The 17500-nt window shown below is 39.1% G+C and overlaps 1 protein-coding gene across 1 annotated transcript in view; it reads left to right on the forward strand.

Annotated features, from left to right (window-relative positions):
* The window catches only part of LOC137997581 (uncharacterized), a 191188-nt gene that overhangs the window by 163436 nt on the left and 10252 nt on the right, over window positions 1–17500 (forward strand). Inside the window, exons 15-17 of the mRNA XM_068843667.1 lie at window positions 64–108; window positions 5971–6003; window positions 12989–13021. Of these exons, the coding sequence (XP_068699768.1) occupies window positions 64–108; window positions 5971–6003; window positions 12989–13021 (111 nt within the window). The remainder of the gene's footprint in view (window positions 1–63; window positions 109–5970; window positions 6004–12988; window positions 13022–17500) is intronic.

The raw sequence follows: 17500 nt of genomic DNA on the forward strand, positions 1-17500 counted from the left end.
TGTTTCCATAAGTTTCGAAGCTCTTTTCCCTCATTGTTTAATTTTAATTCTGGTTCATTACAGGGAAGGAAAAACTTGGTTTGAGCATGCGGAAAGAATCTGTGGAAGGTGAGTAATAAGGTCACTGTCCAGCTGTGATAGCCTCCCATAATCAAAATAGTCTGAATCTTGATTTCAAAATTTAACACTTAGAGAATGCATCTACCTCGGAGTTGAAGTTGAGCTATCCCTCCCTTTTCCAAAAATATCCAGAAATGCAAGTAATTAGATGCACGTGGATTTCAGTAAGTATCACAAAGTGTCCTCTTGCTCTTCTCCCCAACTTCAACATCACTCGTGTCTCTGAATACAGACAAACAACGTCACAAAGTGTCCCCAAACGCTGATTCTTATGTGGAGACAAACGGGTACATCTGCCCTATAAGCTTAAAATAATGCTAATCTTCACTTTTGGTCTTAATAAAGGTCACAAAGAAGGTCAATACTACACAACATGCCTTTTATGTAATTTTTGTAGACAAATAGGCGAACCAAAGCCATATTCAAGGGCTCAACTACATAGCAGGCGGTTCCGGTGTCAATTTTTTTTTTTGGATTGATTTGTGAAAACGAAGGGCTGCGTGAAAGTTGAACCAAGGGTTAACGAGAAGGCAGAAGGGATGCGAGCAGAAAGAGAGAAAAAAATCACCTGCAATCCTCCCCATAACATTTGTAAGACTCCGGAGTGGACAGACATTAATAGCATGTCAATCAAACACTCACTATATATCAACCATTCTTATAGTTCCATAAGGCAAATCGGAGTTCGAGAAAAACATTTGCGCGCGTCGGGATAAAATCAAGCATACTTTAAAAATACAAAAGATTTTGAAAGTAATGTTCCTTAAGCAATTTCCATAACAAAAGATGCTTGTTTTTATCCCGACGCGCGCACGTATTTTTTGAAACTCTGAACTGGCTTATTACTTCTCGCCGCTCAAATGATGCGCTGAATAAATAATTTCGAAAAATACTGAAAAGGCCTACTTTTGATTCCTCAAAAAATATCATTGATCTTTTTCGACGGATCACATACCGTCAAAATTAACATTGAAAGGGTAAATTTCTTGCGAATTGTACATTTAAAGCTTGAGCGAGATATAAATGAACACGATTGGAATGCTCATTACAACATTCAAGCGTAATGTTACATCCCACCTTCGCGGGTGTCCTTCGGGGAAAATCCTAACAAACTATACATCAGAAGAAAGCTTAATAAATTATACAGTTCAAGTGTGTTTTCCTTTTAGTAAGCGTCACCAGCCAGTAAGAAGTGAAACCACCGAGGGTTCTCTTATTGAATTTGAGCGAATTTATAGGGTATGTAGATTTGACCGATTTTCGTGACATTTCCCCAAAACCTTCCAAAGATGATGACAAACGAAAGTGTGTCGCGAAATTCTGATATTCAAAATATTACTAAAAGAAAAATCTCTTAAACTCCATTTGTTAAGCTTTATTCTGATGTATAGTTTCTTAGGAATTTTTTGAAGCTAGCTTGCGCACGAATTCTTCCCGAACTACACCCGCGAAGGTGGGAAGCTACCTTAAATCAGTTACTTGCACTGTTGTGAGGTTTTCTTTTAACTTTTTCGAAGCTATTTTGTTTTGAATATTTGTATGTATGTGTTTATTGTTTGGGATAAATATTTGAGTTTTATTCAATTTATCGCCCATCCCACTGGAATTCCCCCTGAAGCTGGTCGTATTAAAACTCTAAATTGACTCTAAATTCTCCATCTTTCAATTCATCTATAAATGAAATTTCACAAAGTAAAGTCCTTTTGTTATGGCCGACTGCCTTTTTCAGTTTCAAAATAGAGAGGTTTGCACAAACGCCGATTTTGCTCTTGGGGGAATAAATTGCCATACTCGTAGATCAGAGTCTCTACATTAATGAGGTACATGTACGGTTGTTTTCTTTTCATGGCGCAAAAGAATTGTCTGCTGAAGAACCCTCATGGAGATATTCAAGTCGACCCGTTCAATGATGATACCCACTGTTAGACTTCCTCGAGAATCAACCCCAATAAAATGTTGTTTTTAGGAGCAAACAACAGATTAATGAAGTGCGAGGGCATGCTTTTTTTCTCCTTTGCGTTGACGTTATCAAATTTAGGCTTGGACTACCAAAAGCATCTGGGTTTTCGAGTCGAGTAGGTTCTTGTCATTGTGTTGTAACTAGGGTGGTGATCGACAATAAAGCACAAGCTGGAATGGGGCATTTCAGAAACGTTGTAGGGTTGAATGCAGGTGCTTTGGTTTTCGTGTAAAACCAGAAACATCTGGGTTTTGAGTTTAATAGTTTAATAGTTTAATAATGCTTTGTCATGGTAATGTATGTACAATAGAAATAAAATTCGAGAAAAAAGAGAAATAAATAAAAACCGGAGAATAGTTGGGGGAAACTAAATTCCCATACTAAGAATATTCCCCATGACTAAATTATCTATGAAAAATTTGAAAAAAAAAAGAAAAAAAAAAAAAAAAAGAAGAAAGCTAACCAAACGAATCACATCTCATTTTAAGATTGACACAAATGATCTAAAAGATAGGATTTAAAACTAGTCAATGAAGACGCACGCATAATGTTTGATGGAACGCTATTCCAGTCGGTTATATAGCGATTAAAAAAAGTAAATTTGAAATAATTCGCACGTGTCTTCTTAGGTCTTATCTTGAAATTATGGTTCCTACGCGTTTTCGATAATACATCGAAAAACATATGAGGATCTATGTCACAGTGCCCAAAAATAATCTTGTACATCTGCACTAAGCAGATAAACTTCCTTCTTAACTCAAGCGAGGGCCATTTCAAGGTCCCGAGTCTTTCCTGATATTCTTTCTCTGATCCGCAAATAACTCGAGTAGCTCGCCTCTGTACTGACTCTATGCCTTTGATGTGCTTCACTAAGTAGGGATTCCAGACCTGACAACCATATTCCAAAATTGGACGCACTAAAGTCTTATATGCTGTCGTAACTCCTTCAGGATTGTGTGAACCAAAGGCTCTTCTTATGAGACCCAGAACTTTATTAGCTTTAGCACAGATATAGTTTATATGGTAGTCCCAAGACAGGGAAGACTCCAGCCAGACACCAAGGTGCTTATGGTGGTCCACTGCTGATAAGGGTTTGTCGGACAACCAGTACTCGTGATGGCGAGGATCCTTAGATTTTGATAGGTCAAGGACCTTGGACTTTTCAGACTTCAGAGTGACAAGCCAGGGATTACACCAGTCATGGACATTATGAAGGTCAGTTTGAAGTTCATCACAATCAGACACTGAAGCAACTTTCCGGTGAAGGATACTGTCATCAGCAAAGAGTCCACAGTTACACTTAACGGCTAAGGGGAAATCATTAATATATACGAGAAAGAGCAACGGGCCCAAAATGCTTCCTTGAGGCACTCCAGATGTTACTTCAGACCAGCCGGAAGAATGGCCGTCAATTATTACTCTTTGTCTTCTGGTAGTCAAGAAGTCTGTGATTCAATCCAATAATTGACCGTTGATTCCGTGATGTTGAAGTTTTAGTAGCAAGTGTGGATGAGAGACTTTGTCGAAGACTTTCGAGTTGAGTAGGTTATTGCAAATGTGTCGTAAGGGGAGATTTAACAGGTGGTTGACAATGCAACGCAAGCTAGAATAGTACATTTCAGAAGCGTTTTGCGGTTAAATGCAGTTTGTTTTGTCGCCATCACCTTTCATGCAGCCATTGCCTTGAACGAACAGACCAGAAAAACCACCTACTATGCACGTTATTGGAGATTCAAGAGTCCTAGATAGTTAAGACATTGCCTGAAAAGTTGGTGGGTGGGTGTATGGATCGACGAGAGGTCGTCAGTTGCCTTTTCTTTGTTTTTGAGATACGTGTGGATTTTGAGTTGAGTAGGTTATTGCAAATGTGTCGTAAGGGGAGATTTAACAGGTGGTTGACAATGCAATGCAAGCTGGAATAGGACATTTCAGAAGCGTTTGCGGTTGAATGCAGTGGGACTCTGCTGCGTGTGTTACCTACAGCACTTACTACTACCAACGGATCGTACTGGAAAGCTGGTTTACTAACTGAGAACCAATAAACCGATGCCTGCAACTTCCCGCACTCTACAAACGACTCATCGACGACAAGAACAGTCAAATAACAACTGATTTACTCTATCACAGCACTGCCCAACGTATTCTACGATACACATACAGACCTAAGACCTAAAGACGGATCGAAATAGTAATCTCTGAGCATGCGCTTGTTATCATGCCACCAAAAATTGCATGGTATTGACGTTTCTTCTTTAGTCACTATGGTTACCTGATACTAAATACAACGTAAGATTGACGCCATTTAATGTGGTGGCACCAAAAAAATCCAAGTGCTCCTTTAATTTGCAGGAATTTTTTTTCTGATGACTAGTTTGGATGCTCTACCACTTAGCTGTAGGAGATTTGTGGGTTCCATGCCATTGGTACACTGATTAATGGCAAATGTGCTTCCTTTTGTTCATTTAGATCCTTGCAGTATGGTGGCACAATTGTGACATGAACCTAGTTTTAATGGCCAGGCTACCATGAGTCTCCTATTGCTCAGTGGTAGAGCATCCTAACTACGCTTGTAGGTACAATACAAGAATAAAATACATACTTCATTGACCCTAACCCTAACCCTAACCCTATCTCCATAGGGGCTTTTCAGAGCCAATGAAACACAATCAACGAAACGACAGAACACAACAACAACAACTGTTAAGAATCCTAACTGGCCGGAGGCAAACCAGTTGGCTATTTACAAGTGCAGCTGGGAAGTTGAACCTGGGACTACCAGGAGTGACGACGAACGGGTCTTGATCCCGGAATATCCGGATCTCAAGGCAAGCATACTAACCACTGGGCCACACTGCCCAGGTTCGATTTCTGCAAAGGAGTTCTTGGGTTTTTTCAAGTATCCCTGAGTCAACATCGAAAAATAAAGCTCTTGATTACAAACGAAATTATTGTAATAGAATACAAAGAGAAAAGAACTAGCGTAAAGACTCGTGTATAAGCCGCACTCCCAACTTTCAAGCATGATTTTGGAAAAAATAAGAACTCCAAAAAAGCACTTTTGTAAAAAAATTTGGTCGTTTGTTCGGAGATGTTAACAATAAACTTAACGAAATCTAATGTTGTGTATTGGCAGCGACATTTAATAAGTTCATCAACTCTGAAAATACCTTTTAAAATCTTGTTTTTAATCAATTTCCTTATTCCCTGTGACTGACAACACTTGTCTTCATTGCTAAAACCAACAGTTGAAATGAAAGTACGTAAGTACACCAGGAATGGGGAAACTAAATAAAACAAACAGTTCATTTTACTCATCGGGGTTAACATGCAACCTCTCTTTCAGTACAATTTCGTGTGTGTATGTGTATATTTATGACTACTTTTCAAATGAAAATACTAATGAATTAAAAATTGCAGGAATCGTTATAAGCTTCTGATGATAATTTGCGACTCATTCAGTGCAATTGCAGAAAATAAAAACAGCATGTAAACTGTCTTAGGGGTGCAACTGTTTTTAATGAATTGATTGATTTGGTGTTAGCTGTTTTTAAACATAACAGTGTCAGAACAGTGTCGGGTTTGCCATCATGATTATGACAAGTCAACTTGTATTTGACTCGGCAACTAGTCACAAGCGAACCAATAACACACTTTGCGCTTTTATTTACCAATCACAAAGGACATTTTTTTCTTTTTCAAGAATCTTCCTCACTGATTTCAGTTCTCACAATCTGTTTTTCATGATTGACGCTTGGCTATAAACGTTTTGTTGTTGATGTTGTTGGGTGCACACTATTTTCACCCAATTACAGTTACTTGTAGACTGAGGTATCAAATCTTTAGCTCCTGTTTCTAATTCCTTTCTAATTAATTCCTTTGTCTCATTGCAGGTCCACCATCACCACCAGGACATACTATTCTACGTGAGTAATTCAAATCAATCCCAGCTTATATAGCTGGTCATGATAGCTTCGTGATCTAGATTTGGGATCAATCATTCACATCTACCTTATTATTTTATCTTAGACAGCCCGACTTTTCTTAGGTAGAAATTAGATTATGTTTATCAACTTGTACGTGCGTTCTTGGACTGGTCAACACACGAGATTGTATGCATTTATTCAGTACAAAGTTCCTTAGGCATTGTTGAGAATTTTGCCATCGATTTTTAAAGCACCCCTACAATCGATTTTGTTTTTCTGAAAGTTCAGATTTCAGGACCATAATACACTCATTTTAGTCAACTCTTTGCAGGAAGGCAGTATGGTCGGGTGATTAGGGTGCTGGAATTGAAATCATTTTTTGGATTCAACTGTCGCTTTTACCACTTACTGAAGTTGCTCTGTGAAGTCCGTCTTCAGTTTTTTTCCGTGTCGTTAGTAAATGGCCAATTCCGATAAACTGATTTATCTCACCCAAAATATAAAAAAATAAACAACTACATTAAAAGATAAGATATTGATGACGATGAAGGTGACGATGACTAGATTCAGGAAAAGCAGGTCGGAGCGATATACGTTCTCGTTCACATTAACCGGGCTCTTTCTTGTGAGTATAGCCATCATAATGCAACCTATTCATGAACAAGCAAGTACTTCAGATGAAATTGCTGAAATGAACGATGGAGGGACATCTCGCACAAGAACAATGTAAGCACTCAAAATGAATTTAGATCTGATTAAAGCTCAAAAAGAAGCAGAACAACAACAGAAGGAGGGTAGGCTTAATGGAGCTCACAAAGCAATTCTGGGAAGCTAAAGGCTACGCTAGTTTGAAGAAATTAGCTCAAAATCTTTGAGACCAAAAGGCAATCATAATGAAAGAAGGAGGCCAAACAGAGCCATCCTTGGAGAATGAAACCAGATAACGCCACGTTGTTATGAGCAAAGGAGTGCTGACGCTCGCATCATCCTCGTCACTGCTCTCTGTCATATTTGATTTCTTCTTGGCGATGCTGACATTCTCGTCCAAAAAAACCCTTCCTCCTCGTTTATTTTTGTGAGTCTTGGAAGCCATTTGAATTTGCACAATCAACGAAGCCCTAAGCCGCATCACCTTGCTTCTTCATCAAAGAAAAATCATGAATTCAAATTCAAACGACCAAGACGAACGAGGGAAGAACATTAGAGGTTGAGCACCCCAGTCCTAAATTCATCGCAAATTCCTTACTACTGCAGTGAATAGTATCTATAAGAAAAGTGGAAAACCAGAATGGAATTTGAGCGTTAATGTCGCTGCAATATGAAGAGAATGACATCTCAGCCGACAATTTTATGGTATGAGCAACGTACATCATTGCCAGTAGTGGAGAATCGTAGAGCTAAGGCCATGATGGATAGGACAGAGTTTCATTTACCAAAGGCCCCTGAAAGTAAGGTTAACAAAGTAGGTTTGACAATCAAGGCCAAGGGAAGAAAGCAGTGCCTTTGGGTAGAGGTTCCAGTATCCTCAATTGGAAAAATAGTGCAAATAAGTAGCCATAATAAGGAAAAGTAAAGACAACTGTGCTGTGGAATAAAACAGCCATATCCCAACCACAATCTGGTGTTTGACGTCCTTGGTAAATATTATCAAGTGTTAAAAGTCACACGTTCAAGGTTACATCACAGCGATCAGAGGGAAAAAGGATCAACACTGGAAGGAAAAACTAAAGAACCGCAGAGAAAATTGGCAGAGTAAGATCTTACGTGGACAGTATCTTAGGGGATAGGAAAGGTTGGATGAGTGGTGGAGATTTGAACAGAGAAACCGAGGGCTTGGTACTGGCTGCTCAGGAACAATATCTCAGAACCAAAGTTATCAAGGCATTGATCGGGTGATGATATCAAGGAGAATGAGGAAACTATGGGTAACCTGACTAGGTCATGAAACAAGCTGGCACTGACACAATGCTTGGAAGGGCAAAATACCCTGACGCTGGAATCTATGTATAAAGTATAACATCCAGGTTGCAGAGAAATAGTGGGAGCACAAAGTCGAAAAGGCTCTTCAAAAGGATGATGTCACGGTTCAATGAAAGATCCAAACTTACAAGGACTTGATATCCAACACCACTGGCATCACTGTGTTTGATAAAGAAGCAGGTGTGGTTTGTGAATGTGGCGATACCAACTGACAGTCATTAAACTAGTTTCGTGTAGGAATTGTCCCACTTTTACTGCTAGGTCTGAGATTGTCTGAAGGGTGTATTGCCACAGTATTATAGTGAAGGAGATGGTGGAATGTTAACCACAATGTTTATTGATGTTGACTCGAGGATTCATGGAAAAAATCACTTTTTCAGATGTCGAAACTACAACCTTTAAATTATTACTTCGGATGATCTGCCAGTGGGGTATAGGAGACTCGTGGGAGCTAGGCCAGTAAACTAAGCTTATGTAAAAATTGTCCGGCTTTTATTGCTACAATAAGTTGCAAAATTGTTGAGACACTTTCATTAAAAAACAGCTTTTCTAACTTCCAATACTCGGCGTATCTAGAATTTAAAGCTTTCCCACTTCCTCTCCCCTCTCCCCCTTTCAATGTTGACTGCTTAAGTTCCCAACATTTTTTTGTCTCGCTAGCAACACTGATAAGGGGGGAAGGGGGGCTGCAGTATGAGAAATAACAGGGAAATTAATAACGCCCCAAGAAGGTGAAGTGTCTCCACTATTTTTGGAACTTGTTGTAGCACTGAAATTGTCTGAATAGTGCTTACTCGCTCTTTGTAAAAAGAATTTTGGCCAGCTGCCAGCGAAGAAATTTATTTGCTTGTTACCAAGGGTTTTATTTTCCAGACTATTGCGGTAGTCACAAGTAACAAAAATTCCAGTGATTCCATCAGTGATTCCATTCCATCATTTTGATGTTGGTTAACTTGTATCTTATACAATGCATCTATCTCGGAGTTGAGGTTGAGCTATCCCTCCCTTTTGTATGTCCAGAAGTGCAAGTAATTTGATGCACGTGGATTTCAGTAAGTATCACAAAGTGTCCCCTTGCTCTTCTCCCCAACTTCAACATCACTCGTGTCTCTGAATACAGACAAGCAACGTCGCAAAGTGTCCCCAAACGCTGATTCTCAAGTGGGGACAAACAGCTACATTTGCTCTAAGCTTAAAATAATGCTAACCTTCACTTTTGGTCTTAATAAAGGTCACAAAGAAGGTCAATACTTGTCAACATGCCTTTCATTCAATTTTTGTAGACAAATAGGCGAACCTAAGCCATAGGGCCAGAGGTCAACTGCATAGCAGGCGGTTTCGGTGTCAATTTTTTTTTTGGATTGATTTGTGAAAAGGAAGGGCTGCGTGAAAGTTGAACCAAGGGTAAATGAGAAGGCAATAGGGATGCAAGTAGAAAGAGGGAAAAAAATCACCTGCAATCTACCCCATAACATTTTAAGACTCCGAAGTGAACAGACATTAATAGCATGTCAATCAAACACTCACTAGATACCAACCATTCTTCCGCTTCAATACGCCAGTTCGGAGTTCCAAGAAAACACTTGCGCGCGTAGGGATAAAATCAAGCATAATTTTATATTAAAAGTACAAAAGATTTTGAAAGCAATTTTCTGCAAGCAATTTCCATAACAAAAGATGCTTGTTTTTATTCCGACGCGGGCACATATTTTTTTGAAACTCCGAACTTGCTTATTACTTCTCGCCGCTCAAATGATGCTCTGGATAAATCATTTCGGAAAATACTGAAAAGGCCTACTTTTGATTTCTCAAAAAATATCATTGATGTTTTTCGACGGATCGCATACCGTCAAGATGAACATAGAAAGGGTAACTTTCTTGTAAATTGTACATTTGAAGCTTGAGCGAGATGTGAATGAACATGATTGGAATGCTCATTACAACATTCAAGCGTAATGTTACATCCCACCTTTGCGGGTGCCCTTCGGGAAAAATCCTAACATACTATACATCAGAAGAAAGCTTAATAAATTATACAGTTCAAGTGTTTTTCTTTTAATAAGCGTCACCAGCCAGTAAGAAGTGAAACCACCGAGGGTTCTCCTATTGAATTTGAGCGAATTTATAGGGTATGTAGATTTGACCGATTTTCGTGACATTTCGCCAAAACCTTCCAAAGATGATGACACACGAAAGTGTGTTGAGAAATTCTGATATTCAAAATATTACTAAAAGAAAACTCTCTTAAACTACATTTGTTAAGATTTCTTCTGATGTATAGTTTGTTAGGATTTTCTTGAAGCTAGCTTGCGTACGAATTCTTCCCGAAATACACCGGCGAAGGTGGGAAGCTACCTTAAATCAGTTACTTGTTCTGTTGTGAGGTTTTCTTTTAACTTTTGAGAAGATGTTTTGTCTTGAATATTTGTATGTATGTGTTTATTGTTTGGGATAAATATTTGACATTTATTTAATTTATCGCCCATCCAACTGAAATTCCCCCTGGAGCTGGTCGTATTGAAACTCTAAATTGACTCTACATTCTCCATCTTTCAATTCATCTATAAATAAAATTTCACAAAGTAAAGTCCTTTTGTTATGGCCGACTGTTTTTTTCAGTTTCAAAATAGAGAGGTTTGCACAAACGCCGATTTTGCTCTTGGGGGAATAAGTCATACTCGTAGATCAGAGTCTCTACATTAATAAGGTACATGTACATTTGTTTTCTTTTCATGGCGCAAAAGAATTGTCTGCTGAAGAACCCTCATGGAGATATTCGAGTCGACCCGTTCAATGATGATACCCACTGTTAGATTTCCCCGAGAATCAGCCCCAATAAAATATTGTTTTCAGGAGCAAACAACAGACTTAATGAAGTGCGAGGACATGCTTTTTTTCTCCTTTCCTTTGACGTTTCCAAATTTAGGCTTGGACTACCAAAAGCATCTGGGTTTTCGAGTCGAGTAGGTTCTTGTCATTGTGTTGTAACTAGGGTGGTGATTGACAATGAAGCACAAGCTGGAATGGGACATTTCAGAAACGTTGTAGGGTTGAATGCAGGTGCTTTGGTTTTTGGTGTAAAACCAGAAACGTCTGGGTTTTGAGTTGAGTAGGTTATTGCAAATGTGTCGTAAGGGGAGATTTAACAGGTGGTTGACAATGCAACGCAAGCTGGAATAGGACATTTCAGAAGCGTTTTGCGGTTAAATGCAGTTTGTTTTGTCGCCATCACCTTTTTATGCAGCCAATGCCTTGAACGAACAGACCAGAAAAACCACCAACTATGCACGTTATTGGAGATTCAAGAGTCCTAGATAGTAATCTCTGAGCATGCGCTTGTTATCATGCCACCAAAAATTGCATGGTATTGACGTTTCTTCTTTAGTCACTATGGTTACCTGGTACTAAATACAATGTAAGATTGACGCCATTTAACGTGGTGGCACCAAAAAAATCCAAGTTCTCCTTTAATTTTTTCTGATGACTAGTTTGGATGCTCTACCACTTAGCTGTAGGAGATTTGTGGGTTCCATGCCATTGGTACACTGATTAATGGCAAATGTGCTTCCTTTTGTTAATTTAGATCGTTGCAGTATGGTGGCACAATTGTGACATGAACCTAGTTTTAATGGCCAGGCTACCATGAGTCTCCTATTGCTCAGTGGTAGAGCATCCTAACTACGCTTGTAGGTACAATACAAGAATAAAATACATACTTCATTGACCCTAACCCTAACCCTAACCCTATCCCCATTGGGGCTTTTCAGAGCCAATGAAACACAATCAACGAAACGACAGAACACAACAACAACAACTGTTAAGAATCCTAACTGGCCGGAGGCAAACCAGTTGGCTATTTACAAGTGCAGCTGGGAAGTTGAACCTGGGACTACCAGGAGTGACGACGAACGGGTCTTGATCCCGGAATATCCGGATCTCAAGGCAAGCATACTAACCACTGGGCCACACTGCCCAGGTTCGATTTCTGCAAAGGAGTTCTTGGGTTTTTTCAAGTATCCCTGAGTCAACATCGAAAAATAAAGCTCTTGATTACAAACGAAATTATTGTAATAGAATACAAAGAGAAAAGAACTAGCGTAAAGACTCGTGTGTAAGCCACACTCCTAACTTTCAAGCATGATTTTGAAAAAATAAGAACTCCAAAAAAGCACTCTTGTAAAAAAATTTGGTCGTTTGTTCGGAGATGTTAACAATAAACTTAACGAAATCTAATGTTGTGTATTGGCAGCGACATTTAATAAGTTCATCAACTCTGAAAATACCTTTTAAAATCTTGTTTTTAATCAATTTCCTTATTCCCTGTGACTGACAACAGTTGTCTTCATTGCTAAAACCCACAGTTGAAATGAACGTACGTAAGTACACCAGGAATGGGGAAACTAAATAAAACAAACAGTTCATTTTACTCATCGGGGTTAACATGCAACCTCTCTTTCAGTACAATTTCGTGTGTGTATGTGTATATTTATGACTACTTTTCAAATGAAAATACTAATGAATTAAAAATTGCAGGAATCGTTATAACTTCTAATGGTAATTTGCGACTCATTCAGTGCAATTGCAGAAAATAAAAACAGCATGTAAACTGTCTTAGGGGTGCAACTGTTTTTAATGAATTGATTGATTTGGTGTTAGCTGTTTTTAAACATAACAGTGTCAGAACAGTGTTGGGTTTGCCATCATGATTATGACAAGTCAACTTGTATTTGACTCAGCAACTAGTCACAAGCGAACCAATAACACACTTTGCGCTTTTATTTACCAATCACAAAGGACATTTTTTTCTTTTTCAAGAATCTTCCTCACTGATTTCAGTTCTCACAATCTGTTTTTCATGATTGACGCTTGGCTATAAACGTTTTGTTGTTGATGTTGTTGGGTGCACACTATTTTCACCCAATTACAGTTCTTTGTAGACTGAGGTATCAAATCTTTAGCTCCTGTTTCTAATTCCTTTCTAATTAATTCCTTTTTCTCATTGCAGGTCCACTATCATCAACACGATATGAAACCCTACGTGAGTAATTCAAATCAATCCCAGCTTATATAGCTGGTCATGATAGCTTCGTGATCTAGATTTGGGATCAATCATTCACATCTACCTTATTATTTTATCTTAGACAGCCCGACTTTTCTTAGGTAGAAATTAGATTATGTTTATCATCTTGTACGTGCGTTCTTGGACTGGTCAACAAACGAGATTATATGCATTTATTCAGTACAAATTTCCTTGGGCATTGTTGAGAAATTTTCCATCGATTTTTAAAGCACCCCTACAATCGATTTTGTTTTTCTGAAAGTTCAGATTTCAGGACCATAATACACTCATTTTAGTCAACTCTTTGCAGGAAGGCAGTATGGTCGGGTGATTACGGTGCTGGAATTGAAATCATTTTTTGTATTCAACTCTCGCTTTTACCACTTGTTGAAGTTGTTCTGTGAAGTCCTTCTTCAGTTTTTTTCCGTGTCGTTAGTAAATGGCCAATTCCGATAAACTGATTTATCTCACCCAAAATATAAAAAAATAAACAACTACATTAAAAGATAAAATATTGATGACGATGATGGTGACGATGACTAGATTCGGGAAAAGCAGGTCGGAGCGAGCACTCAAAATGAATTTAGATCTGATCAAAGCTCAAAAAGAAGCAGAACAACAACAGAAGGATGATAGGCTTAATGGAGCTCACAAAGCAATTCTGGGAAGTTAAAGGCTACGCTAGTTTGAAGAAATCAGCTCAAAGTCTTTGAGACCAAAAGGCAATCATAATGAAAGAAGGAGGCCAAACAGAGCCATCCTTGGAGAATGAAACCAGATACCGGCACGTTGTTATGAGCAAAGGAGTGCTGACGCTCGCATCATCCTCGTCACTGCTCTCTGTCATATTTGATTTCTTCTTGGCGATGCTGACATTCTTGTCCAAAGAAACCCTTCCTCCTCGTTTATTTTTGTGAGTCTTGGAAGCCATTTGAATTTGCACAATCTACGTAGCCCTAAGCCGCATCACCTTGCTTCTTCATCAAAGAAAAATCATGAATTCAAATTCAAACGACCAAGACGAACGAGGGAAGAATATTAGAGGTTGAGCACCCCAGTCCTAAATTCATCACAAATTCCTTACTACTGCAGTGAATAGTATCTATAAGAAAAGTGGAAAACCAGAATGGAATTTGAGCGTTAATGTCGCTGCAATATGAAGACAATAACATCTCAGCCGACAATTGTATGGTATGAGCAACGTACATCATTGCCAGTTGTAGAGAATCGTAGAGCTAAGGCCATGATGGATAGGACAGAGTTTCATTTACCAAAGGCCCATGAAAGTAAGGTTAACAAAGTAGGTTTGACAATCAAGGCCAAGGGAAGAAAGCAGTGCCTTTGGGTAGAGGGCCCAGTATCCTCAATTGGAAAAATAGTGCAAAGAAGTAGCCATAATAAGGAAAAGTAAAGACAACTGTGCTGTGGAATAAATCAGCCATATCCCAACCACAATCTGGTGTTTGACGTCCTTGGTAAATATTATCAAGTGTTAAAAGTCACACGTTCAAGGTTACATCACAGCGATCAGAGGGAAAAAGGATCAATACTGGAAGGAAAAACTAAAGAACCGCAGAGAAATTGGCAGAGTAAGATCTTACGTGGACAGTATCTTAGGGGATAGGAAAGGTTGGATTAGTGATGGAGATTTGAACAGAGAAACCGAGGGCTTGGTACTGGCTGCTCAGGATCAATATCTCAGAACCAAAGCTATCAAGGCCTTGATCGAGTGATGATAGCAAGGAGAATGAGGAAAATGTGGGTAACCTGACTAGGTCATGAAACAAGCTGGCACTGACACAATGCTTGGAAGGGCAAAATACCCTGACACTGGAATCTATGTATAAAGTATAACATCCAGGTTGCAGAGAAATAGTGGGAGCACAATGTCGAAAAGGCTCTTCAAAAGGATGTTTCAAGGTTCAATGAAAGATCCAAACTTACAAGCACTTGATATCCAACACCACTGGCATCACTGTGTTTGATAAAGAAGCAGGTGTGGTTTGTGAATGTGGCGATACCAACTGACAGTCATTAAACTAGTTTCGTGTAGGAATTGTCCCACTTTTACTGCTAGGTCTGAGATTGTCTGAAGGGTGTATTGCCACAGTATTTTAGTGAAGGAGATGGTGGAATGTTAACCACAATGTTTGTTGATGGTGACTCGAGGATTCATGGAAAAAATCACTTTTGCAGGTGTCGAACGTACACCTTTAAATTATTACTTCGGATGATCTGCCGTTTTCTTTGCTTTACGAGACATCTGGTTTGTCTCTTCTACTGGGCAAACCTGCCCAGAGGGAAGGAGCACGAACAGGACTCGAGGTCCTATGCGAGGTGCTCCACCCTACCCTATTCAGACCAGAAAGACCAGACCACAACACCGGGAACTACATGCCCTGCTCTTTACGACAGGTGTGCGGGTTCTTTTACGTCCCACAGGATTATGAACATTGAAGGGTTGTGAGACAGGACCTCCGGCTTATCCTCCTTATCCGAGAAGACTAGAGAGTCTAACCATTTGCAGATGTAATTACAAAGGCAGCACTTTCTCCTCAGTTATTTAAAGACCCTGAGTGTTGGTCCGGCCGGAGTTGAACTCACGACCTCCCGCGTGACAGCCCGGTGCTCAACCAACTGAGCCACCGGTGCGCAGTGCCAGTGGGGTATAGGAGACTCGTGGGAGCTAGGCCAGTAAACTAAGCTTATGTAAAAATTGTCCGGCTTTTATTGCTAGCACTGAAATTGTCTGAATAGTGCTTACTCGCTCTTTGTAAAAAGAATTTGGACATAACCACCTGCCAGCGAAGCAATTTATTTGCTTGTTGCCAAGGGTTTTATTTTTCCAGAATATTGCGGTAGTCACAAGTAAAAAAAATTCCAGTGATTGCATCAGGCTTTGAAAATTTTGATGTTGGTTAAATTGTATCTTATACAATGCATCTATCTCGGAGTTGAGGTTGAGCTATCCCTCCCTTTTGTATGTCCAGAAGTGCAAGTAATTAGATGCACGTGGATTTCAGAATCACAAAGTGTCCCCTTGCTCTTCTCCCCAACTTCAACATCACTCGTGTCTCTGAATATAGACAAGCAACGTCACAAAGTGTCCCCAAACGCTGCTTCTCTACTGGGGACAAACAGCTACATTTGCTCTAAGCTTAAAATAATGCTAACCTTAACTTTTGGTCTTAATAAAGGTCACAAAGAAGGTCAATACTTGTCAACATGCCTTTTATGGAATTTTTGTAGACAAATAGGCGAACCAAAGCCATAGTCCAGAGCTCAACTGCATAGCAGGCGGTTTCGGTGTCAAATTTTTTTTTTTTTTGGATTGATTTGTGAAAAGGAAGGGCTGCGTGAAAGTTGAACCAAGGGTAAATGAGAAGGTAATAGGGATGCAAGTAGAAAGAGAGAAAAAAATCACCTGCAATCTACCCCATAACATTTTAAGACTCCGAAGTGAACAGACATTAATAGCATGTCAATCAAACACTCACTAGATACCAACCATTCTTCTGCTTCAATACGCCAGTTCGGAGTTCCAAAAAAACACGTGCGCGCGTCGGGATAAAATCAAACATAATTTTATATTAAAAGTACAAAAGATTTTGAAAGCAGTTTTCTGCAAGCAATTTCCATAACAAAAGATGCTTGTTTTTATTCCGACGCGGGCACATATTTTTTTGAAACTCCGAACTTGCTTATTACTTCTCGCCGCTCAAATGATGCTCTGGATAAATCATTTCGGAAAATACTGAAAAGGCCTACTTTTGATTTCTCAAAAAATATCATTGATGTTTTTCGACGGATCACATACCGTCAAGATGAACATAGAAAGGGTAACTTTGTTGTAAATTGTACATTTAAAGCTTGAGCGAGATGTGAATGAACACGATTGGAATGCTCATAACAACATTCAAGCGTATGTTATATCCCACCTTCGCGGGTGCCCTTCGGGAAAAATCCTAACATACTATACATCAGAAGAAAGCTTAATAAATTATACAGTTCAAGTGTGTTTTCCTTTTAGTAAGCGTCATCAGCCAGTAAGAAGTGAAACCACCGAGGGTTCTCCTACTGAATTTGAGCGAGTTTATAGGGTATGTAGATTTGACCGATTTTCGTGACATTTCGCCAAAACCTTCCAAAGATGGTGACAAACGAAAGCGTGTCTGGAAATTCTGATATTCAAAATATTACTAAAAGAAAACTCTCTTAAACTACATTTGTTAAGATTTCTTCTGATGTATAGTTTGTTAGGATTTTCTTGAAGCTAGCTTGCGTACGAATTCTTCCCGAACTACACCCGCGAAGGTGGGAAGCAACCTTAAATCAGTTACTTGTTCTGTTGTGAGGTTTTCTTTTAACTTTTGAGAAGATGTTTTGTTTTGAATATTTGTATGTATGTGTTTATTGTTTGGGATAAATATTTGACTTTCATTTAATTTATCGCCCATC

This window comes from Montipora foliosa, chromosome 1 (assembly GCF_036669935.1).
Source record: "Montipora foliosa isolate CH-2021 chromosome 1, ASM3666993v2, whole genome shotgun sequence".
NCBI lineage: Eukaryota > Metazoa > Cnidaria > Anthozoa > Scleractinia > Acroporidae > Montipora > Montipora foliosa.